The sequence below is a fragment of the Paramisgurnus dabryanus genome, chromosome 5 (assembly GCF_030506205.2).
Source record: "Paramisgurnus dabryanus chromosome 5, PD_genome_1.1, whole genome shotgun sequence".
NCBI lineage: Eukaryota > Metazoa > Chordata > Actinopteri > Cypriniformes > Cobitidae > Paramisgurnus > Paramisgurnus dabryanus.
The window spans coordinates 43,262,645-43,289,070 of NC_133341.1; the positions used below are offsets into that span (position 1 = coordinate 43,262,645).

A 26,426-nucleotide genomic window follows, 5' to 3' on the forward strand; every position below is an offset into this window, starting at 1 on the left:
ACTTTTGTGAAAATCAAAAAAAATGCTGGCAACGCTGGCGGGGAAAGAGTTAAAGAGAAGCAGTCAAGGTCACGGCAGATTATCAAACCTCAGATTTTTCCTGTTTTCATCACCTGTCACTTTATCACTTTTAGCTTATAGTACAAACATTGTTTTGTTTTTTTAAATAGGGCATCATTTACTTTATTCCAAATTGTTTTTTAATGTCTTTTAATTGAAGGTCAAATAAAAATATATAAAAATAAATAAATAATATATATTTGACAGGTTATACGATTCTCCTTAATACACAAGGAACATCATTTCTTTTTGTCCCACTGTCTTTCTCTCTCCCAGCTGCACATCTCTCTCTCTCTCTCTCTCTCTCTCTCTCTCTCTCTCTCTCTCTCTCTCTCTTTCTCTCTCTCTCTCTCTCTCTCTCTCTCTCTTTTTCTCCTCCCACTTTGTCTTCCTGTGCGTGTCTGTGTGCTGGAGCTCAGATGTTGAGAGCAGAGCTAAGAGATGCAGACAGAGGAGAGCGCTGCTTTAACATGCACTGAAGGATCTATAACAGAATTATTAAACTCGAGAAGAAACACAAAAATGGAAACATCTACTTTCTCCCAGAAATCTCGCTTTTGAATCATTTTTAATCACTCTATCCTCGGATTTCCTGAACCGCATAAAACACTTTTTCTAGGTTTATACCTTGAGGAATTTCTGCGAAGTTTCTCGTTACGCTCGGGAAGGGTTCTGGCAGGGGGTCGGCGCCCCCTTTTTCTCTGTGTACGGATTGAAGAGGAACGCAGTGAGGATGACTGAAATCGTGGTCACGGACTGTAATCTAAACTCTGTGTGTGAGCGAGTGGAACAGCACTGTTGTGTGGATGATCATTCAGCCATCAAAAGACACAGCAACACAGGTGCCAGGCTCTGGGGCCGTGTGCGCAGTAAACTGCTACGACAAAAGGTCACTCTCTCTCTCTTTTATTCTATCTCCATCTGTTTTGCTCTTCATCCACCTTCTGGTCTCAAGATAAAGCCGAAGAGTGTGTCGTTGTTTGCGTGTCTGATTTCGATTAGTGAGTCTTTGCCTTAACTGCGTTTGAAGAAAATGCACAGTACTTGGGGTCATAGAGACACATTAAAAAGATGCTGATTATTTTGTATATATTTGTGTACTAGTTTCATATGAAAACCCTTTGCAGATTTGTGTTTAAACAGTGACACAATGGGAAGCATGTGTTTGGCTGTTTTAGTGTGTGCATCGGTTAAAGGTTAATTTAACCTGCCACCCTTACATCCTGTGGCAAGTTTCAACCACCTACTGATAAAGGTCAATTAATCACAAATCTCTCTCTCTTTTCATGATGCAACTAAGTTAAAGCTGATACTGCTTAGTTGTGAGATTGTCTTTTGCATTTACAGTACATTTTTATGCATTTGGCAGATATGTGTGTTTCCTATATCATGATTATTGCAATGCTCTACCAATTGAGCTACGGGTAGCACCGTGCTCATGATTTACTGCTTCTGAATCTGCTGAGATGAGATCAGTGCCCTGAAACTTTGCTTGTCGTTTTTGGGGTGTGCAGCTGTGGTAAATCTAGGTCTCTCCACGTGGGGTATTTGCCCTTTCGGCACTTTGTGCTGTAATTTATGTGCATAGGATTGCTGGCTGCTAGAACAAAGCATTTTAGTTTCTGTCTGCCGCTCTGCTCGGTTGGGTCAGTGCTATCACTGATCCACTGACCCGGGACTGACCGTAGTGAAAGAGATTACTGATAAAACCCCACGGCTTTACTGTACTGATCTGATCCTGGACCTGTTAGATACATCACTGTCACTTTATGAATATAAGTACATATAAGCAGAGCTTTGTGAAAGGATAATATTTGTGATGGAACCCCAAGGATTTGTAGGATTGTAATTGATTAAATTCAACAAAAGTATTTAAAAAATATATATATTTTAATGTATCTGAATATCAGTGACCTAACGTATCTTGAGTCGCAAAGTTGTTAACTGTCTGTTATGGGGCGCAACGGATCACCAAACTCACGGTTCGGATCACATTACGTTTTTTGAGGCACAGATTGGATAATTTTTCGGTTCAGAAAAAAAAGGATGGGAAAATATAACAACAAATCAAGAAATAACAAACATTTGTAAAAAAGAACAAAGTTGCACATTAACTCTTTCCCCGCCATTGACGAGATTTCTCGTCAATTAAGAGAAAACGCTTCCCCGCCAATGACGAGATATTCCGTCTTTCCGCAATACCGCTATTATCCACCAGGTGGCGCCCTTCCGCAACTTTTTAAAACCGGAAGTATTTCCCTATGCCAAGCTGCTGCATGTCCGTGTCTGTTTTAAAGATCGCTCTGAATCGGATCTCTATGAAAAGTCCGTCATAAAAATGGAATTATTTCTGCTTTTTGCTCAAAATATGGTGTTTTTGCAAAAACCTACCCATATTCAAAAGCTGATTGCAAAAGAACCACTAAAGGTAGGATGAAACGGTTTTTTTTGTTTGAAAGCAGAGGGTCTGTTCTTTCATTTGGTATATTGTATGTTTATATATTTAAAGAAGAACATTTTCTGGAAGGCATTAAACTTTGGTGAAAATCATGAAAAACGCTGGCGCTGGCTGGCAACTTTTTTTAAAAACGCTGGCGGTGAAAGAGTTAAGTAAGGTCTAAAATCATTAGGTACAGAAATTGAATCAAATAAATAATAACACTGTATTTATTGTATTAATTAAATGTAATTATTATTTTTTAGAGCTTCAGAAGTGATTTTCTCTTTGTCTTGAGTTGCTTGATTAACATTAGTGACACAGACTTTAGTAGGTTAATTGAGGTTACTGTCTCTTTAAGAACAAATAAGCACAGACTGGTTTCTGACTCTAATCTATACACACAATTTAGACATAAACAAATATTTAGAAGAAGAATACTGTGAGGTAATTTTGTTTGTATGTGCCCTGTCAAGAACAGAAAGATTTTATGATGGCTTGCTTTTTGAAACGCGTCTCCCCGTGTGTGCACTACTGAGTGCACTTAAACCCGCGCGCATAGACAGACAGAGGGCGAATTACAACTGGCGCGTTGTAATAACTTAAAAAATAATAACTTTACGTTATTTTTCATTGCTCTATTTCATTGCTCTATCAGCCAATGTATATTAATACACTACAGTATGAGACACAGTGATGCAACTCTCTAAAAATGACACATCAAGAGTTCTGAATCTGCTGATCTTTGAAGGATGATCACGTCTGACTCGAGGTGGACCGGCCTTTTTGCATTTAAATTGTTTAAAATCTCTTGAATGTTAAGATTTGCAAACCTTTGAAACATGTGCAAATGATAAACTTTCCCTATTTAAAATTGTGTATTAATCCACGAATCACATGCGAGCCGAACCGTGGGTCGTGATCCATACGGATCACGGATCAACTGTGATCCATTGCAGCACTAGCCTGTTAAAATATATTTTTTCAGTCAATCAGGTTTCTTTTAGCGGACAAATTATTTCTGTAAATTTTACACCTTGCGTCCGTCTTGACAAAAAACTCTGTTAAAAGCAGACAGACAATTACTCACATGTAATTTTCGGACACAGGTGTCATGTATACATAAATAATCACTTTGAACCAATTACATTTGTAAATAACCACGCAAACCTCCACAGGCCTTCCAGTGCCACTTCAAAAGGCTTTGAAATGCACTTAAGTTCTTTGACACAGATGGTCATTCTCATTGACTGAATATTGAAGTGCGTATTTGTTGCGTATTGTGTGTGTGTGTGTGTGTGTGTGTGTGTGTGTGTGTGTGTGTGTGTGTGTGTGTGTGTGTGTGTGTGTGTGTGTGTGTGTGTGTGTGTGTGTGTGTGTGTGTGTGTGTGTTGTATGTTTTTCTTTGATATGGTCATGAATGTTCTTTCAACATAGTCTCATGACTGCTTATAGTATCTGGCCTCTACAAACTCGCTTTCTTTTGATAAATGACCAGAAATACTGGTAGGTGACCTAAAACAGACCACTGGTCAGAGTTGCTAAACACAAATAATAAGATGCTATTGACCATATGTGACCATATGTCATAAAGATACATTATAGGATTTATACATCACCTGAAAGCTTTTTATTGATGCATGGTTTGTTAGCATAGGACAATATTTGAAATATTGAGAAAATCGCCTTTAGTAGTCAAAAAACAGTCTTTAGCGACACACATTAAAGGATAAGTCCATTTTCTTTAAAAAAAAGTCCAGATAATTTACTTACCACCATGTCATCCAAAATGATGATGTCTTTCTTTGTTCAGTCGAGAAGAAATTTGTGTTTTTTGAGGAAAATATTCCAGGATTTTTCTCATTTTAATGGACTTTAATGGACCTCAACACGTAACAGTTTTAATGCAGTTTAAAATTGCAGCTTCAAAGGACTCTAAACGATCTCAAACGAGGCATAAGGGTCTTATCTAGCGAAACCATTGTAATTTTTGACAAGAAAAATAAAAATATGCACTTTGAAACCACAACTTCTCATCTATCTCCGGTCCTGTGACCTTACGCAATATGTCATTACGTCAAGAAGTTGTGGTTTAAAAGTGCATATTTTTTATTTTTCTTGTCAAAAATGACAATCATTTCGTTAGATAAGACCCTTACGCCTCGTTTGGGTTCGTTTAGAGTCCTTTAAAACTGCAATTTTAAACTACATTAAAGCTGTTAAGTGTTGGGGTCCATTAAAGTCCATTAAAATGAGAAAAATCCTGGAATGTTTTCCTCAAAAAACATAATTTCTTCTCGACTGAACAAAGAAAGACATCAACATTTTGGATGACATGGTGGTGAGTAAATTATCTGGATTTTTTTTTTAAGAAAATCGACTAATCCTTTAAGCTACTAATGATAAATACAGTTTTTATATTTTTATAAAAATCTTCATGAAACATGATCTCTACTTAAAATCCTAATGATTTTTGGCATAAAAAATATCATTTTAATCCATACCATGTATTTTTGGCTATTGCTATAAATATACTCATGCGACTATCACTGGTTTTGAGGTCGGGGGTCACATAATAAGACAGGATGCATTAAAAATACATTTTTGTCAAATTAGGCACATGCCAACATGGACAGGCTGCATGACTTGCTTGCTGTACTATTTGACTTATTAAAGGGCACCTATTGTCCGATTCACGTTTTTACATTCTTTGGTGTGTAAGTGTGTATTAGTACATGTTAACAATATGCAAAAGGTACAAACCTCAAAGTAAACGATGGCGCAAGTGTGCAATTTAACTACAAGCATTAACATTCACACATGCAGAACATATGTCTGAGATTAAGAGGTAATGTAATAAACAGAATGTGTGAGTGTATGTGTTAAAGAGATGTATTATGCATGAAAAGATTATAGTGCTAATCCCTGGAGATTTTTTTGTAACTGTCTTCTGTCCAGGCTCCCTGAATGGAGCTCCTGGTCTTCAAGTTAATAAGTGAACCACTGATGAACCTCGTTCTTCTTTAAAGGCCTTTAAATGCCAGCTATATGCTAATGGCTGTTTTATTCCCCACATAAATCTTTGCCTGGCAATTTGATGACACCGGACCCCTGCGAGGGGTTTCTGAACCCCCACACTCCTTAAACAAGGCCCTGCTTATTGGGCTAATGAAGTGAAGAGGGTCAGGGGGTGATGGTGGGTGTGTGGACCTGGACACAACCACTTGACCTGAATTTCTTCTTGCAAAAATGAACTGTAGTGGTAACATGGCACAGTGATGGTTTTAGACAATAATAAGATGGTATATTCATTAATTATCGTTACTGTTTGCCTGTATGTAAATGCATATGGTATCTATATTACTACCATACTTTGGTTCATTTGTGTAACTGTAGTTGTTACATCTTGTGCTTGGTCTCGGTTTAATACGCTTATTCTCTCGCTTTTGTTTTATTTGTGATGATTTGTGCATTTTTTACTTAATGTGTCGAGACGAGCATAATAGCTGTGCTGTTCATGATTTATTTTTAGCAGATGGTTGGAATATATTACTCTATGCTCACTTATTGTAAGATAGCTGGTTCACATTACCAAGAAATGCATTAGCATCTAATGTTAAACGTCTGTGAAATTTTATTGTATATGTGCATAACTTTCACAATATTAAGAATTTATGCTACTAGCTGAAGTTGTAAATGGTGTCTCATGACGTTTGTCTGTGCAGTAGTGCTCCTGTATGGCTCAGTGGTAGACTATTGCGTTAAAGGAAAACACCACCGTTTTTCAATATTTTACTTTGTTCTTACCTCACCTTAGGTGAATTAAAACATACCTATCTTTTTTCAATGCGTGCACTTAATCTTTGAACAGCGCGTCGTGAATGTATTAGCATTTAGCCTAGCCCCATTCATTCCTTAGGATCCAAACAGGGATGAATTTGGAAGCCACTTAAAAATTCGCCACATTTTATTTTGTGCCACCATACTGACTTATGTAACTACTCATGTAATAGTTTTTAAATAGGGAAAACATGGAAGTGTTTGGTGGCTTCTAAATTCACCCCTGTTTGGATCCTAAGGAATGAATGGTGCTAGGCTAAATGCTAACACATTCACGACACGCTGTTCAAAGATTAAGTGCAAAAGATAGGTATGTATTAATTCGTCTAAACTGAGGTTCGAACATAGTAAAATATTGAAAAACGGTGGTGTTTTTCTTAAACAACGCGAAAGGTCATGGTTTCGAACCCAGAAAAAACATACTGATAAAGAAAATGTATAGGCAATGTATGTTGCATTTCACAAATGGATAAATGTTGTCATATTAAAATAATAGTCTACCAAATGTCATATAGTAAAAGTATGTTTTTTAAAAGTAGTATTTTAGGGCTGTTTATTTTTGTGCTGTAGCCATTGTATGCTTGTGCATCTATGATAGTGAGAGCTTTTTAAGGGATAGTTTATACCCAAAAACTAATGAAATTTTGTCATCATTTATTCATCCTCAGATTGTTTCAAACCATTCTAAAATACTTATTTGCGGAAAATGAAGAAAGTTTGTATTCAAGCTCATCTGGGGCACCATTGACTTGAATAGTAGGAGAAAATAATACTATGGAAGTGAATGGTGCCCCAGTTCTGTTAAGTAACTTGTGTTCCGCAAAACAAAGAAATTTATAAAGGTTTGTAACAACTTGAAGGTGAGTAAGTGATGACACAATTTTAATTTTCAGCTGAACTGTCCCTTTAAATTATAAACGGATGAACTGTACCTATGTGCATCTTTGCTTAAAACATGAGTCAGGTTAGATCTTCAGCACTGCATATAAGCTCATATTCATTCATCTGTTTATCCGAGTCGCATGTTTTCCTGAGCTACTGTGAATCACAGTGCCTGTTTTGCATTTAGTATTCACTTTCATATGCATATTTTTAAATAAAATTTACATTTGTATGTGTACCTGTGTTAGTAAAGACAAGGAAGGGAGATGCAGGCAGGCTTTTTTACTCCTATTAAATTTCTCTTTGATCAAACCGAGGTCTGTAATTGTGACGGTCGGAGGGAACAAGCTGTGTGCGTGTTTCTGCAGATATTAACTGCATGATATGTTCCACATATCAAAAAGGTTTTCAGTCGATGTGTGAAACCGAGCAGTGTGATTCGCTGTTGAGGTCAGAGTTTTACAAGTTTGCTGAGCCGCATGCATCGTGTCCTTCGGCAGCTTTAATCAATGCCAAAACCTTTCTGTGTGTGCTTACACTGATCTCTTACACTGGCTCTATATATATTTATCTGAACAATAAGTACTTTTCTGCACCACGTGTATTAGTAATGATACTAATACTGTATCATGTTTTTTCTGTCTTTGTTCTCTGAATAAAGCATCCCTATAGGATGTTTTCACTGGCGAGCACTTGACTCCAGAGAGTACAGAGACAGGCTGCTAGAGAACACAGTGTTCTTCTCTGATTGGTAGCAGACTGGCAGAACAGATAGAAAGATGAGGGAGGGGGGGTTACTGATTGAGACAGCAGGAAAAAAAGAGGAGAGAATGGGTATCTTTATGTCCGAAGTTTAGGGCAAGATGTGCTTATGTGATTCTTTTGTCTACACCTAAACATACACTTACAAACACTATCATGTTTTCGAACGGTCATGACATCATATTCTTTAACCCCTTCATACCTGATTCTTCATGTGTTTAATCAGTGTGCCTTATTTTGATTGGTTGATCAATTTTATTGGGTTAAACCACAAAAAAATGTGGACACCGGGTCTGAAGGGGTTAAAGTACCATGATGGTGTTTGAATATGGTACTCGTTGAGTAGCAAATAAACAAATTTGGGCATTGAAATGTATAAATGCATTATCACAAATGTCAAACCAAATGTTTTTATTTTATTTTAAATAAATATTATTTTGTATAAGTCCATGCTGATGGCATTGTGAACGCATTTACCCTGTAACCTTCATCCCTAATATGTTTATCTATTCTGGCCTACTAATCAGTTGCCACTTTAAAAACAAAAGTTGGTTTAACTTAAAAAAGTAAGTTGCCTGGTTGGCTTAAAATGTAGAGTTGTTGACACAACATTGTTTGAGTTGAATTAACAAAAAATTCTAAGGCAACGGAGCCCAACAGGTCACCCTGTGTAGAAAATAAAACAAGACCCGCAAATCCTTGATCACAGTTTTGTAATTCGTCCCCCCAGTTTATAAACCATACACTGCAAAAAATGATTTTCAAGAAAATAAATTCTTAGTATTTTTGTCTTGTTTTCAGTAAAAATATAAAAAAATTCTTAAATTAAGATGCTTTTTCTTGATGAACAAAATGACCTAATGAAATAAGTCTAATTTAAGTGATTTTATGCATAAAACAAGCAAAAAAAATCTGTTAATGCAAATTTTTCTTGAATTTAGTATTTAAGAAAAATTTTCACGATTTTTTTGCTTACCCCATTGGTAGATTTTTTGCTTGTTTTATGCACAAAATCACTTAAATTAGATATTTTTGGTCTAAAAACTAGACTTATTTTCTTGGGTCGTTTTGCTCATCAAGAACAAGCATCTTTTTTACTGAAATTTTTAGTGATTTTTTTAAAAATCATTTTTTGCAGTGTACTCAAACCTTCAGTTTTACAAATTGTGTGTACAGATTAATAAACCATACGCATGAAATTAACAATCTGTGCTCTCAGATTTGTAAACCGTACCCACAAATTCATAAACCGTGCACACGCTTTCGCGATCCATCTAACCTCATGGATGCTTTAATTCATGCTTTCCGCTTCCTATTCCTGTTGGATATTTTCAGGAATTAATGAAGTTTTTACTGTGTTAAGCTTGTTGTATGTATTTTCCTAAATGGAAACGTGCTTGTATACATAATATTTTTGTAATATTTTAATCGGATGGTACTTTCATTTGTGTATTTAAACGTAGCATGCAACTTTGTTATGCAATTTTATATAATTATTTAAAGGAGTAGTCCACTTTATAGGTGGGGCCCATTGACTTTCCATAGTATTTTTTTTCCTACTATAAAAAGTCAATGGACCCCATTTCTAAAGTGGACTACTCCTTTAAAGACTTATTTAGTTAATATGTTATTATTATTAAATAACTATGTAAAATTGCATTCAGCCAAAGACCAAATGAAAGAATCGTCAATGAATGAACGTCAATAATTTTTTTGAAAGTTGAGGAAATTCTCCATTTAAAAACTGAAGTTTAAACACATTGTGTTCTTTACTACGCAGCTGTTGTCCTTCTTGTGAACTACAGATTTGTTAAATGAGGGAGGGGCTACAAATCTCTGAGTACAGTTTGCAAAACCGTGCGCACGGTTCATGAATTTGTGGGTACGGATTGCAAAAAACTCAGGCTACGGTTTACAAATCTGAGAGCATGGATTGTTAAACTGAGTGGTGTGTCGCTCAACCTTCATCTTCTACATTAGTGTCTGTGTTTGATTGACAGCTTGGTTTTAGAGATGGGAGGGTCTTCCCCAGAGACCCATCCCATCATCCATCTTCTGTGTGGCATGTTCTTAAGCATGGGAAACTGGTTTAGAAGAGATGAGAGAAAGTGAGCTATATCTGTTGTCCTGTGAGAGTTGTGCGTTATTGGAAACGGCACAGATTTTGTCCACTGTCTGTCATGAGCAATTTCTGCTTTGATTCTCACTGAATTTCAAAAGCACTTACATTCGATTCACGTGATACTTAAGTATAGGGAATTCTTGTTAATAAAGAGTAATGCAACTATAAAAATGTCTTTACATAGGAAAAAATGTGAATGTTTATATTTGTTCAATATCTAGGTACAGCAGATATTTTTCAAAATGTTTACCTCTCTAAATGTTTTTTATTTATTTCTAACAGCTATTTTAGTTAAAGGCAGGGTGCATGATTTTTGAAAAACACTTTGGAAAAGGGAGTCGATCCGACTACCAAAACACTCTTATAGCCAATCAGCAATAAGGGACTAACCAACATCATTGCCTGGGTTGTGTATGTGTGGGGCCATTCTATCAAAAGAAGGCCCAGATTCTATTGGGGTAGGGGCGTGTTTGTTTAGGTGATTTCAAATGTCAACATGTCAGAGATCATGTAATCCTGCTTGAACTTTTATCCTAATTGATCTCTTAAAGGCATGGTTCACCAAAAAATAAAAACCCTATTATAATTTACGTACCCTCGCGTTGTTCCAAACTTTACATTTATTTGTTCTGCTGAACCCTAATGAAGATATTTAGAGAAATGTTAATAACCAAACAGATCTGGGGCACCATTGACTTCCACAGTATTATTTTTTCTTACTATATAAGTCAATAGTGCCCTGGATCTGCTTGGTTACAAACATTTTTTCAAAATATCCTCCTTTGTATTCAGCAGAACAAAGACATTATACAAGTTTGAAACAACTTGAGGGTAAGTAAATATGACAAAATGTAAATTTTATGGTGAACTATTCTTCTTTCAGGAATTAAAATGTTGAAATCCATTCACTAGTGTTTACTTATAATAATATTTGTATAATAATATTATTTCTTGTGTTATGACTCTTATTGCATTTATAAGTTATGCTTGCAGTCTCTCATATTGCATACTCATAATTCTCTCATTTATACAGCAGTAGAGTAACTTTATCAAATCCCCAAATTTAATAACAAAGACAAACATTTGCTACAAGCTTTCCAGGGTTTTATTTTTTATTTTTTGTGAAAGGAACTGTTTGGGAAAGTCTAGTTAGAGTAGCTGTTGTGTTCTCTATCGCAGAAAATTAAGCAGATGGGAAAAATAACCAAGTGGTTTACTATAAAAAATCAGTTTTGTCCTAAATGTCAGTCTTTTTATAGTTCTAAAATATTACTGTTTTTATTTATGCCCTTATCCGTTTTCCCTCATTTATGTCCATATATCAATGGGCACTCCTAGCTCCTGGTGCCACTGGTCTCAATACCATAGCTCAAATCTATGATTTTGAGCACCTAAAATTAAAAGTTTTGTTTTCATTTACTCATTAATGACTGTTGAACAGACACAAAAAAGATATTTTGATAAATGATGGTAACCACACTGTTGACAGTATCCATGGACTTTTATAGTGGGATAAAGAAATACTATGAAAGTCAATGAGTACCGTAAACTGTACAATTTTTGGGTGAACCCTTTAATTTACTACAGCTACAGTATCTTGGTTTTGTGCCTTGAGTTATGAACTACAATTATTTGGGTTAATTCTAACTCTCTCTCTCTCTCTCTCTCCACACAGCTGGACCCACAGACCGTACAGTCCAAAAACTGGCACATGGATGTCATAGAAATGAATGGGGTATGTATTTATATATATACATATTATTCTGTATAAAATGTATTAATACTTCTCCATTATTGCCCTTTACAAAGTTTTCTGTGTCTTGTGTTTTCACATTTCTCTTCAGATTAAAGTGGAGTTTTCAATGAAGTTTACAAGTCGGGACTTAAGCTTGAAACGAACGCCGTCTAAAAAGCAAAGTGGTGTGTTTGGAGTCAAAATCAGCGTTGTAACAAAGTGAGTAAAGTGTCAAGGCATTAACATTCAAATTATACAAAAGCGAAATATAACAAATTGTCTTTCTGTAGTGCAGGGGTGGGCAGTCCTGGTCCCGGAGGGCCACTGTCCTACAAAGTTTAGCTCCAAGCCTCCAACCCTAATCAAACACAGCTGAATGTCATTTCCAAGCAATCCTGCAGCCTTTGATTACATTTTCAGGTGTGTGTTTGATTAGGGTTGGAGCTCAAATTTGAAGGACAGTGGCCCTCCAGGACCAGGAGAATACCCACCCCTGCTGTGGTGGGTTTATATGTATTACATTCTTAAAAGTAAAGCGATGCCATAGATGAACCATTTAGGTTCCTTTTTATAATCTAAAGTACAATTTTTTCACTACAAAGGAACTGAAAGGTTCTTCGGATGGTAAAGGTTCTTTATGGAACCTTCAGCCATACTGGTTCTTCTAGGCATCGTGAAGCCCCTTTATTTTGAAGAGTGTTCGCAAAAACTTTTTCAATCATATAAGCACTTGTGCAATTCCCCTCTCAAGTTTTCCTCATTTTCAGTTGTGCGTTTTGTGTTTTTGCTCAGGCGTGAGCGCTCCAAGGTGCCTTATATTGTGCGTCAGTGCATTGAGGAGGTGGAGAAGAGAGGGATTGATGAAGTGGGCATTTACAGAATCTCAGGAGTGGCTACGGACATCCAGGCCCTCAAAGCCGCATTTGACACCAGTAAGAGGCTTTCGGCCAATCACACTTCACATCCTCAGATGGTTACAAATAGTCCTTCAAAATGACAAAATAAAGAATTACAATTGCATGACACATTACACGATTATGGAGGCATTTTAGGTGGCATCATGCAATCTGATTGGTAAGGGAGGGGTGATGGCAATGCATCGACCCTCTTTGTTTTTAATTTATTAAAAGGATGAGAGGAAGTTTACACACAGTATGTTCATGTGTACCTGTACCATTGCATCAGAAATGCAAAGGTCATGGGTTTTATCCTTACGGATCACACATATTGATAAAAAGTCACTTTTGGTGTCAGCCAAATAAATAACACCTGGGGGATTCTCACGAAATCCAGACTTAGAAGGTGTCCAGCATCAGAAGCCCTTGAAGCAATTTTTTTTGCACATATACGATTAAGTTCTGAACTTACTATAACTTTTATTTTTAGACCCATATTTAAAAAAATATATTTTCTATAGAATTATTTACATTTTTGAGATTATCATGATCAAAAATTATCATTACCGCAACATGCTATTACATTAAATTATGCATTTACAAACTCATGTTTCGGTAGAGAGAACTAAAAAGTTGTCTAGGTACGATGACAAACAAAATTTCAACTTTTATCTGGAGAGAAAAAATAAGAACTGCTTACCTGGTAGCCATCTTGAGTGTCACAGTCAATTATGTCACTTCCAAAAATTTTTTTTTGAAAATGTTAGTTCCTTGAGGGCTTAAACAATGATTGAAAATTGTTGCGGAGGATGAGAAAATTGGTCTTGGACACATTTATATTCCTTATTATTGTCTCTACATTTACCAATGATCACCAAATACCACATGTTTCTTTACTGTAAATGTTTATAGTATAACATGCACTGAAGCTTTTAATTTTTTAGATTTTTTAATTATAAATATTTCCATGTCAAAGAACCCAAATCCAGTCATGGACACGTTGCGGTAATGAAAATGTTCCCCTTAAATGTGGAAAAAACAACAAAATTGGTTTGAATGATGTCATTTGAAATCATGTGCAAAATAGTACATGAAGATATGTTTGTAACTGTATGCTTCTTATTTTGATAGCATTTACTTTTTTATCAAAATGTTTCATGACACCTCATAAGTCTAATTTCGCGAGAATCACCCACCTATACAGAACACAGTGGAAGGCAGCGTAGGGCTTTCAGACAGCAGATGGTTAAAATTGTTCATTTGATGTATATGGATATTAACAAATAGGCCCTTTGAGTATTTGCATTACTCGAGTAGCCAAAGGGACCAAAATATCCGTCCCAGGGATCTTTCCCCATCTCATCTCATACTGCGTTTGACTTTGTAGAAAGTCGAATGATGTTTGTTTTGTTCATCCAGTCACCATAATATTCGTCTTTCTTGGATATTTTCCATCAGTCTCCGTTCCTCTCTGCGGTTATATGAGGTCACCGGAGGCCTGTGTGTTCTGTCTAAAATCAGCCAAAGTGTTGTGGGAAAGGCCACACAGGGCCGGTCTCTCCAGCTGTCAGCTGCCCGTATAAACACACACTCACATGTTTCCACAGGGAATATTCATAGCTGTATAGTGAGCAAACATATGCGACATAATGCTCAGTGTTATGTCATAAAACACCGGTGTTACGGATTGATAACCTTGAGTGTTGCTAATAGCATTTATTACATATTTGACTCTCTCATTTACTCTCTCTCTCTTTCTCAAAGATACCAAAGATATCCTGGTGATGTTGAGTGACATGGACATCAATGCCATAGCAGGGACACTGAAACTGTATTTCAGGGAGCTGCCTGAACCTCTTCTCACGGATCGACTGTACCCAGCCTTCATGGAGGGCATATGTATGACCTTTCACCTCTAACCTATTCCTTGAAATGCAGAGACACTGGCTATTTTAATAAGACTTTTCATCACATTTTCATCACAGCTTTATCAGACCCTGCAGCTAAAGAAAACTGCATGATGCATCTGCTGCGGTCGCTACCGGACCCAAATCTCATCACGTTCCTCACCCTGCTGGAGCACCTGAAGAGGTGAGATACACCACAAACACAGCGATCTCAGCATGTTCCTGGCAGACCAATGGAGTTTAGCACACAGACAGATGCAACCCCTTCACATTTCCCATCCCAACCCGAGCGTATATAAACTTACCCACTGTTAATTCATTATGCCATACATGTACAGGTCATCACAGGTCCACTTAGATCCGAAACCCCGAGGTTCGACCCGAGACCTGAGCGGGTTTGAGTGTAAAAGTTTCACGTGTGCCTCGGACACGGGTCGGGTATAATAATAACCGCATCGGGATTTTAAAATGAATGTGTTTTTGCCAAATGGACCCTAGATTAAATATCTCGTGATGTCCTTTTCCAAGTTAACCCCTTCTCTGTTATACAAGAGCGCTTGCAACATCGTCTGGCTGGGGGTAGATGAATTTTTATTTTAAATGTTCATTTTAGCCGTTACCTTGCTGTCGTTGTCAGATAACAAAGTAAAATAAATAGTCAGCGGGCCAAATGCGTTGCGAGGCCACTGTGGTTTCTTTCTGTTGTCTGAGAGGTGCGTGCGGTCGCTTTTGAAGCACTGCTTCATGAGGCTTCGAAACTTTTGTTTCGAATCATTGGTTCGGAGCGTGTTTCAAAACTGGCCAAGTCACGTGATTTTAGCAAACGAGGCTTCATTACATCATAACCGTTTCGAAAATCCGATGATTCACCACTAGGGGAAGTTGTAAAAAAGTGTAAAATGTTTGGACAGAACTGCTTTTACACTATTTTGACCAGCAGGTGTCGTGTATCGAACGCTTCGAAAAACTGAATCAATTTTCGAACCAATTGGTTCAATTGATTTGAAGCTTCAAACCGCTTTGTTTCTCCCATCACTAGCGTGCATGGCTGCAGACTGCACACACATCGGTGCCGTTTACATTCGGGTAAAAAAAATTGGCACTGGTCGGAGCCGATGGTGTAGTGGACGGTGCTCCAACACATGGTGCAGATCATAGACTGTAAAAAAAGATGGACGACGCCTGTTCACTCTCTTCCATTTGTGAAAAGTGAAGCCGCCAGTGTCCCGATACGACGCTGACATCTTGGGTCTTGAGTCTGCACAGTAGCGATTTCGGGACCAGTCATGCGCAGTAGTGAGCAGGAAGTAAAGCCGCAAAATCAAAACCCCGCCCTCGCTCGCGCAGAATGCGCATATCAGACGATATCACAGCTGTCAATCATGACATGACACCACCGTTTTTATATCATTAAATAACTAACTAAACACAAACTTATTTTAAAAACAAACATTTGAATTCACATCAGTGTGATAAAAACTACAATAAATGACAGAAACCAGCTTCGGAGAAAAGATATTTGAAGTGTAATAAAATTTTTTAGTTGGTCTCTAGTCCCATTGAATAACATTGGGAGGCGGGGTTTATGACCTATACTGGGACCAGTCAATGGGGGGCGATCGAGACGTTTTGGCTTCACTTTTCAGGGCTTGTGCGGCACGCTTGGTGCAGATGCATTTCTGGTGACCCGAGTTTGAATCCCGGCTTTAGTTCCTTTCCCAATCCCATACCCCTCTCTTCACCCTATACTTTTCTGCAATCTCCACAATTACTCTATATATCCAATAAAGCCCCCCCCCCCCCAAAAAAAAATTGGCAGTGGTTCGCGTTGGAATCAGGTCTAATTTTTTTTGGGGGGGGGGTTGTCTAGGGTCTTTATTTATACAAAAAATATTTATGCATGTTGGGTTCGGGTAAAAAGTGATTCGGGTCATTCCAGGTCAGGTACATTTCTTTGGACCCGAGAAGACCTCTACTAGGGGGCCGGAACCCACAGGGGGGCCTGACCAGATTACCATGAAGGGCTTTTATGGACAAAAAAGCATTAAAATAAAATAAAACAACCAAAAATCTATATATTTCTTATTGTTTGTATCTGCAGCGTTCCCACGGGTCATGGAATTTTAAAAGGTCTTTTCCAGTCATTGAGTATTAGGGATTTTTATTCAAATCAAAATCCGCTTGTTAACTTGTGACGTAAGAAATACCATTTCCATGTCCAAGACTTCGCGGACTACAATTTAAACAGCTGTTTAGTTGGCACTGTTTATGCATTTCGGGCATTCAGGCTACATTTTTATAAACTCACGGTGACCACTACATGATCCAGGCTCATGGCATACTGGAAATAGGTCATGGAAATTTCAGTCAGTGAAAATATCTATAACCCTGTATCTGTCTAGTCATACTAAAATCTTTCAGGTAGAAATAGAGTGAGGTGGGGGGGCTTCAAATATTGGGGGTCCTTGAAGTTAAAAAGGTTAAGGGCCACAGTCACTGGTATACAGTATAGTTGGGGTACCCTTAAAAATGTGTGTAAAGCTGTCACAGTAACACGTACCTCCCTGAAAAGTCCAAAATGAACAAGCAAGGTCTCAATTTGATAAACGCCGACAAATAATAGCTCTTTATTACAATCACAGCACAGGCTGGGAACATAACGTACCCAGCACACACTGTACTAAAACATCAACACTGCTCGCTGTAGACACCTGCTGGACAACTTCATGCACCTGCACTTTCGTATATTTGGCAATAATGTTTTGGTGAAATTTAAATGTTGTCCTTTTGTTTTAGGGTGGCAGAGAAGGAGCCGGTGAATAAGATGTCTTTGCATAATTTGGCCACAGTGTTTGGTCCCACCTTGCTGAGACCCTCAGAGGCAGAGAGCAATAAAGCTCACATCACGCTGGCCTCTGACATCTGGAGCCATGACGTCATGGCACAGGTACTACTTTTGTCTATACTTTTCAACCCATTTTAACCTTTATTTACTACAGTATACACTAGGGGTGACCCCGAATAGTCGAAGATTCGAGTTATCGAAATGTATGATATAACAAAAATATATGTTATATCTTTGTTTTATGTTCTGTAGATCGTGGATTTAAAATCTTATGAGGAATCATTTAACGAATGTCTATAGGCTATTGCCTTTTATACATCCTCAGTTTTGTCTTCGTTCATCACTTCAAAGACAGTTTTGGTCACTTTATCAGACATTTATTTCTGTGTGCTGCTTGTGAAAGAAAATAAAAGTTAACCATTTGTTGACTACCTGGTGCACCCCCCACCCATTTAAACTAATATGTGTCTGTCTTTGGACATCCCCTACCCACTGTTATGTAGAAGTGAGAGCACCATCTAGTGGTCTACATGGGGTTGAACATGTTGTCCACTTATTTAATCAGCAGGGAATTTCATATATACATAAATGCAATCATCATCATCTTCCTTTTGTTTGTTTCACAGGTTCAGGTATTGCTGTACTACCTGCAACATCAACCCATCTCCTTCTCTGAGCTGAAGAAAAACACACTTTACTTCTCGACTGACGTCTAACCACCGTGCAACTGACTCCCTTCCTACCAAACGTCGTCTTTTATTTCTGTACAAACCAACAGTCCGGCAGGGAACATAAAGACAGTGTTCATCGTCCCCTGCACTCGTTGTGTCCAGTCGTGTTTCTGTGTAAAGGGAGTCCAGGCCTCGCGCCCATCACGGTGAAGAACTGAGGGAGACCATCTCAAGCGTGTCCAGGACGCAGCATCACCTATTCGAAATTTTGCACTTATCACACCGTGTCCTGACACACACACACACAAACACAACACGGGATGCCGGTTCGCCATAGTCGCAGATGCCTGCTGGGATGCCTGCGTCCGACGTGCCGGATGCTCCGAAGCTCAGTTCAGTGATCCCGGAGCTGGAGGCGACCTGTTATTAAACTCCAGTAAACGGCAGCATTTATATGTTTTATAAATATTATTTGTTCGATAGGTTTTTCATACGCATTTGTGCATGTGATACAGGGGCGTTGAGCTGTGTCCGTGTGACGTGAGAGAGTGGAAGCAAACATTTTTTTCCTAAATAAAATATCGTGCTGCGAGTGGCCATATTTCGATTTGAGATCGCAGACCTTCCTTTTCCCAGGTCCTATTTATTATGACTATATACACAGTTGATTGTGCCTGTACTATTCAGTACATGTAAAGTAGAACTATTGTTTAATTTTACCTTTCGAGGTATGGGACGGAAACTGTAACCCTTAATCCGGTTTTTGGGACAAGTCAAGATTGGAAAATGGAAACGTTGCATCTTGATTCAGGAATAAGTGTCTCCCGTGTCACTTTTGCAAGCCGAAGTGTCTGTTGATAACTCTGTTGTAGAAATATCTGTGTTAATTGCATGATCAACATTTGGGCAGATTAACACGCAAAGGATGGTTTCTTTTTTGTATATGAATTTTATTTAATTATTAATATTATTATTTTTGACTCCACTGCTGAACAGCACTGGCAGAACGAAGGGAACAACAAAACAACTTTTCTGCTATAAAGCCAGTAACGTGTAATTCATACGCACTGTTAGATTGCAAACTATTTGATATTTTAATATAAGATTAAAAAGCTGTTGTATTTTATTTCTGTTGGAAAGATATTGAGTATACTGTATTGATAATAAGGATAATGTTGATGTTGACCTTTTTTCTGTTTTTTTAGTAAAAATAAATAAAAGTGTATCTTGAGCACTGAAAGATGTGGCTTGTTATTGGAGGGTCAAATACATAAAGAACATTCAGCAAAAATATAACCTTGATATCTTAAATATTGACCTATATCATTATAGAGTGCCGTAGGGATGACGTATTTTTAACCACGGAAGCATGGCAGGACATGGGTTTATTCCCACCAGAAAGCCTGTTCATTTTTCCCATAGACTTTTGGATTATCACAAAAAATAAGCTGTGTTTAAGTCAATCTTCACAGATGAATCCAAATTATGTGAATATTAAAGTCTAAATGCTACTGTGACTTTTGTTAAACATAGATCTTATTTTTGTGAAAATCCAAAAATCTATGGGGAAACTGTCCCGCTGCCTTATGGGTAAGCCTACAAAAATATGTCATCCCTGTGTCACTCCATTATAGATTTTTAGACTTAAGCCTGGATTTTACAAGGAAATTACTCTGGTAATTTCAAGTTAAATATTTTAAATGTGGTAAAGTACTGAGCCTTAGTTGGAGTTGTGGGCTAATGTAACACCAATGGCGGTTGCATAAGCATAACCGTGGAGTTAAGACTGTGTCTTAAGAACGAGTTTGACTAACTAGCAGTTTGTTGGGGCTAATCAGTCTTACTTTCTGGATTTAAGTTAGAACAATATACCATTTGCTGTAATTTACTTAAAACAGTTAATGATCTGATAAATAAATGACTAACTTCTAAGAAGTTTATGCAACCGCGGCCACAGATTTTGTGTATTATTACTTTTTGGCATCGGTTTTGAGTCGCTAGCAAAGATTCACTTTGTAAATGCCGAAATTTTGCAGCATGAGTGTTGTTATTATCCTAATCATGCCCCTAAACCTAAACCAACATCTCGTGAGATTTCTGTTTTTTCTGTATCCCTTCTACCCAAAACCTTGTGGAAGACACTATCTCAAGACACGCACCCCCAGACTGCTGAAAAGTTTCCATCCACGTGCAATCATACAACAAAATTTCCAACTAATTGGAACAATAAATATAACCATTATAAACTTCGGGGTTTGTGGGGTTATAGCTACACTACCCGCCAGTACAAGCTACTAGATGCCGTACTGAAAAATCCAGCTAAGACCAGCATAAGCTGGTGAGATGGTTTTAGCTGGTTTTGTTGGTGTAACAAGCTGGTCTAGCTGTGTTTCGGTCACTTTTTAAGCTGGTCTAGCTGGACTTAACTGGTCAGACTGGCAGACCAGCTGACTCGCCGGCTTGACCAGCTTTGCCAGGCTGGGAGGACCATCTTAAACCAGCTACTGCCACCTTAAACCAGATGAAACCAGCTATCAGCTTATGCTGGTCTTAGCTGGATATATATATAGATATGTGTGCATATGTGTGTAATTCTGAGACCTTAAATATCATTGCACAACTGTAGGCTACACAAAAACTACAAACGGCCTCTGTGAATTTCTTATTCTTACTGAAAAATCCAGCTAAGACCAGCATACGCTGGTGAGCTGGTTTTAGCTTGTCTCCCACCTTGGTTTTAGCTGGTTTTGCTGAAGTAGTAAGCTGGTCTAGCTCTGTTTTGGTCACTTTTTAAGCTGGTCTAGCTGGACTTAGCTGGTCAGAAGCCACATATACAAAACAAAGATGTAAAATGCTCACACAGGTACACACACACACACGTTGGTGTATGTGGTTTACGGGGACATCTCCATAGACACAATGCATTTTATACTGTCCAAACTGTTATATTCTATTCCCCTTACCTACCCCAGTCCCTAACCCCAATGTCACAAAAACCTGTTGCCAGTCTTTAATCTATGAAAAACTACCATTTAGTATGTATTTTTAGCTTTTCCGTTTATGGGGACACTGTCTGTGTCCCCGTAAACCACCTTTATAGCATAATAAACATGTCATTATACACTATTCATGTCCTCGTAAACCACATAGACCAACCCACACAAACACACACACACATAGACACACACACTTACATTCAGTCAAATTTCAGTGGCATTTTGTAAAAACTGACATTTCAAAATGCATCAAAAACTACAAAAAAAATTCTACTATTTGAAATGTTTATTTTTAATGTCCTTTCTGATGTTTTTTATAAACATAAATTCCCAAAATGTTTCACTAAACTAGTAATTAGAGCAGTTCGCCACATCCAGAAATGAATGGGTCTCTATGGGCATCTGCTGGTCGAAATGATTTATTTCCTAAACTGTCATTCTTTTCAGTTTTTTTCTAAACACCAAATGGCTGATCAATATCTAAAAACAATTTAAATCAAATTTAGATCATAGTTTATGTGAATTCTTCATAAAAATTTGATATTTTACAGGCAAGGTAATAGTTGAGGAATTGAGTGGTAAACGGATACAAAAGTACTTCATATCTCCCAAAACACAGCATTAATGTAAAGATGGAAAGTAAACAACAACAAAATATATATTATTTGTATCATTAAAAATGTATATATTTTTGTGATCACTCTTTTAATTTCTGGGGTCATTTTTACCCCCGCGCAACTATAACGTATACAGGAGGAAAATCAGGGCTTATGAGGGTTAAACCAATATGTTACTTATGTTGCAATTTCACCTGGCATGACACGACGTGGGGTGTAGCTAAGTTTTAAAGCCAGACAGGCAGCTGCGCACGTGCTAGGTAACTGGCCCCCTTCAGACAGGTCTCGCGACACGTGCCACACAGTAATGACACTATAAAAACAAACAAAACCACGTGCGCGACTCAGTGACCTTTAAAAGACCCCTGGCAAGCAAGACGCGCCGAGGGTCACCGCCAGTTACCCCAACCAAGCTCAATGAGACAGCTGTGCGAAGCTCCAGACAGGACTCACACTCCATGTCTGGATTATTTAAATGGATACATTATGATGTCCCTATATATACTCGCCTGGAGTCATGGTGTTACAGACCTGATTTCTTGACTTCACCATGCAGTCCAACCGTGATGATGAGAAGGCCGCCATCCCTTCACCTGACGGGTGCTTCCTAATGTGGCACGATTACATGGATCTCCAAAAAACGCTGTCGGACCTGTTCAACCGAAAGGAAACCGGGCAGACATGCGCAGATGCTGAAGGCTTGGAAAACCTCCGTCCCCGGAGGCTGGACAGCGGCTCTGTCGGTAACATCAGCAGCAACAGCAGCAGCAGCGCATCCTCGTACCGCGATCAGCGAGCCAACTGCGGCTTTTGCAAACACAACGGCGAGGCTGTGGAGGTCTACACGAGCCACAGACTTAAATCCAAAGACGGAAAGATCGTGTGCCCGGTTTTAAGAACCTACGTGTGTCCGGTCTGCTCAGCCACCGGTGATCGGGCGCACACGCGCCAGCATTGCCCTTTCAGAAGCGCATCTCTTCATCCTCATATTAATGGACTCTAATGTACTCACAGGTTAAACATCTACGTTTGTGTTAGTATGTTTGTTTGTATGCTATGTTGGATTTGTTGCATACTTGTGTATGTTTGAATACATATTGTTCTCATTATTGAAAAGTTCAAAGTGTTCTTGTAAAAATAAATATATTTTTCTATTGCATTATTATTTGTATTTAATTGCTTTAAAAATATCCTATCCTTATTTTTAAATAAATGACTGGTGATGTTTAAAAAGCATTGCAAAACAAAAACAAAAAGTAGAAACATCTAAATCTATATAAATATATTAACAAAATATAAAAATTTGTAATTTATACGAAATATATGCCTAATGTGGACACTTAAAAGCCCTTTTTTATTTTAATGCGATTATGTTGTCTTACAAGAAATGAATACTTCAAGAAAAGTTTAAGGGAACTAAAGCAAAAAATACGCTACTCAGTTATGTCAGCTGGCTTGACATTTTGTTTTCCAGTTTAATGAAATTCATTGAGATCTTCTAGTGTCATAAATACTCCCAATTCTTAATTTTTTAAAGTTATATTAAAGCAAATTAAGTTGTCCTACCTTTAAATGCACAGTAGATGGCGCTATACTTCTATCTTATGATAATGTACAGTTAAATTTTATTTTATTTAGTTTTATTTTAAATTAGATTTGGTTTTAAATAGTCTTTTCATTGTTTCACTATGCGTTCCTTTTAAAAATGAATTAAGTCTTTCATTTAAAATTAGTGAATTTAAAATTTAATTTAGAGTTAATAAATGTTTTATTAAGCACGAGTATCAGTAACAATGCTGGTAAAAATTGTCTAATGTAATATATAATAATTCCTTTTTTACTCATAATTGCCTAAATCTGAAACTTTAAAGCAAGACGTCAGTTTTAATGTTGAGTTTTTTAAACTACAAATCCCACAATTCCATTCGAGCGGTCAACAACTTCCGTAAACCCGGGAAACACGAACACGGTAAAGCCTGACCACAATGCCTGTGCTTGTGTTGTCATATTAACTGCGTGAACAGGTATGAAACGCAAATTTCCTTATGTATGTATTTTATTGATGGATATTTTCGATAACTTTATCTCTTACTAAAAAGGACAAGAATGATATAAACGCTTTAACATCAATGCAGAAGCCAATTGTCTAGTCTATGATGCCCTATTTGTCAGTGATTCAAATTAATTGATATTAAAGTAATTAAAATACGGTTTTCTCTAAAGAGATGCAGTTTTGTAACACGTACCACGTGCTCTTAACATAATACGTATTAGTTTTACGTTCATGACAGTTACAGTAATTACTGTGAGTGACTTAAATTGACGCGTCAACTATAATGACGTCATGTTTGTATTTTCAGACGCACGAACACGATGGGCTCGTGTCTGCTGTCAGTGGCCGAGCAGCTTTTTAAAGACATCCAACGAACCTACTTACAGACAAACCAAAGTAAGACTCTCACAGTCACTAAGGTGTAGAAAAATATAATGAAATTAAAGCATCATTGCAATTGTTAAGTGTTTTGACAGCTGTCCCAGTGATTTTGAGTCATGACGATTTGCTACGTGCTTGTGCGTGCGTGCCTGCGTGCTCGGTTGCAGGTGGCATTTAAAGAAGGGACATTTGAAACATAGAGAGATGAGTCATCTATGTAGTTGCTCTTTTTTCATTAAATTTATTTTTTTGCTAAAAATTAATTTAGCCTTTTTAAGGGTTAACATATAAGGGGTCAGTATAGTAGAGATTGTAATATTAAAGTTAAGAACGACAACATTATTTTGCTGAAAAATGTCAGCTGAAAAATGTCAGCTGATGCCAGAGAAGAGTATCAGGGGAGTAATGATTGATGATCACAGTAGGGTTTTAAGATTAAGATGTCATTTTAAATTTGTGCCTGTTTCAGTCTTTTTCCAGAGAACCATAGTAACTGACATAAATACTGTTTGTTGGCTACTTTGCATGATAGATAGTTATTTTGTTTATCCTGGAATTAGTGTACAACACACATGCCTTAAAGGGACAGTAAGAAGGGTTTTAAAGGATTAGTCAATTTTCTTGAAAAAAATCCAGATATTTACTCACCACCATGTCATCCAAAATGTTGATGTCTTTCTTTGTTCAGTCGAGAAGAAATTATGTTTTTTGAGGAAAATATTCCAGGATTTTTCAAATTTTGATTGAATCTAATGGACCCCAACACTTAACACTTAACTCAACACTTAACAGTTTTTTTTAAAAGAGTTTAAAAGGACTCTAAACGATCCCACACAAGGCATAAGGGTCTTATCTAGCGAAACGATTGTCATTTTTGACAAGAAAAATAAAAAAATATGCACTTTTAAACCACAACTTCCATCTCCGGTCCTGTGATGCGTCAGCGCGACCTCACGTAATTTCGAATGACGTGGAAAGGTCACGTGTTACTTATATGAAACACACATTTGCGGACCATTTTAAACAATAAACTGACACAAAGACATTAATTAGTATAATTCAACATACAACAACGTCGGAACAGTCCTCTTTCTCCAGACTTTTAAACACTGGGGCGTAGTTTCGCATACATTATCCGTGACCTCTTGATGTGATGACGTATTGCATAAGGTCACGCTGGCGCATCACAGGACCGGAGAAAGACGAGAAATTTTCTTGTCAAAAATGACAATTGTTTCGCTAGATAAGACCCTTATGCCTCGTTTGGGATAGTTTAGAGTCCTTTGAAACTCAGTTGAAAAAAAACTGTTAAGTGTTGAGTTAACTGTTAAGTGTTGGGGTCCCTTAAAGTCCATTTAAAATGAGAAAAATCCTGGAATGTTTTCCTCAAAAAACATAATTTCTTCTGGACTGAACAAAGAAAGACCTCAACCTTTTGGATGACATGGTGGTGAGTAAATTATCTTTTTTATTTTTAAAGAAAATTGACTAATCCTTTAAGTGTTTTATTAATAAAAAAAAAATGTCTTTATTCATAAATATGTCCTCTTTGCTGTCAAATGACCCCGGTCAGTGATCTGACTTTTCTTTGTAAGCTTAGAATTTCTTCTCGTTACTTGCATTGAACGGGTAAGTCAAAGGAGGCTTCCATGTTGTTCTGCCGTATTGATAAACTATAATAGCAGAGAGGGATAAAAAGCACTAACCTACCAACGCGTTTCCACAATGCGTTTTCACTCAGAACCAAAAACTAGCTAAAACGGACAAGGAGATCAGTGAGTACATAGCGGCTACCGTAGTTGCAACATGCATTTGAAAAAGCGAGGCGCAAGAGAGCACTATTCGTTTGAATGCAAAATACAATTTCACCACTAGATGGGGGTAAATCCTACTTATTGTCTCTAAAAATATGTTACAAATGCAATTAACTAGTACTAACTTTATCATTTTCTTTTTTCAAATGGCCGGCAGTACCAGATGATTTACTAATAGCGTGAGTATTATTTTTTCCTCCTCCTAATATGTTCACTACATTGCCAAAATATGAAATTGTGTGTCTACAGTAATTCAGTACATAAAGATCAGGCCACAGCATGCTATGATGTTTCAGAAAACTGTGCTTGTTTCTGAACTACGTGCCCACTTTTGACGATGGGCTTTGGGTCTATAAAGGACTGGTTTACTGAGAACTTAAGTGGCTTGCACATAAATGTGGACAAGAC

At 37.5% G+C, this 26,426-nt stretch overlaps 3 protein-coding genes across 10 annotated transcripts in view; all 3 read left to right on the forward strand.

Annotated features, from left to right (window-relative positions):
• Nucleotides 1-19,397, forward strand: part of abr (ABR activator of RhoGEF and GTPase) — a 178,746-nt gene extending 159,349 nt beyond the window's left edge. For 6 of the 7 annotated variants that reach the window (XM_065284256.1, XM_065284257.2, XM_073814765.1 and 3 more), the window contains 7 exons: nt 11,779-11,838; nt 11,948-12,057; nt 12,631-12,770; nt 14,499-14,633; nt 14,720-14,825; nt 17,438-17,588; nt 18,113-19,397. In XM_065284256.1, coding sequence (XP_065140328.1) covers nt 11,779-11,838; nt 11,948-12,057; nt 12,631-12,770; nt 14,499-14,633; nt 14,720-14,825; nt 17,438-17,588; nt 18,113-18,202 — 792 coding nt within the window. In that variant the 3' untranslated portion in view covers nt 18,203-19,397. Of the gene's footprint in view, nt 1-473; nt 950-11,778; nt 11,839-11,947; nt 12,058-12,630; nt 12,771-14,498; nt 14,634-14,719; nt 14,826-17,437; nt 17,589-18,112 lie in introns of those variants that run through there. The other variant, XM_065284261.1, reaches the window with a different exon arrangement.
• Nucleotides 19,398-21,871: 2,474 nt separating this feature from the next.
• nanos2 (nanos homolog 2) lies at nt 21,872-22,927 on the forward strand. The gene has a single exon (XM_065284661.2). It carries the CDS (start codon nt 22,321-22,323, stop codon nt 22,771-22,773), a length of 453 nt encoding a protein of 150 aa, XP_065140733.1. The 5' UTR covers nt 21,872-22,320; the 3' UTR covers nt 22,774-22,927.
• Nucleotides 22,928-23,714: 787 nt separating this feature from the next.
• Nucleotides 23,715-26,426, forward strand: part of zswim7 (zinc finger, SWIM-type containing 7) — a 36,611-nt gene continuing 33,899 nt past the window's right edge. For both annotated transcript variants that reach the window (XM_065284269.1, XM_065284270.2), the window contains exons 1-3: nt 23,715-23,794; nt 24,131-24,219; nt 26,176-26,197. In XM_065284269.1, the coding sequence (XP_065140341.1) occupies nt 24,144-24,219; nt 26,176-26,197 (98 nt within the window). In that variant the 5' untranslated portion in view covers nt 23,715-23,794; nt 24,131-24,143. The remainder of the gene's footprint in view (nt 23,795-24,130; nt 24,220-26,175; nt 26,198-26,426) is intronic.

Bases quoted from the DNA above. Each gene is read 5' to 3' on its own strand.
- nanos2 (XM_065284661.2), top strand. From the start codon at position 22,321: ATGCAGTCCAACCGTGATGATGAGAAGGCCGCCATCCCTTCACCTGAC.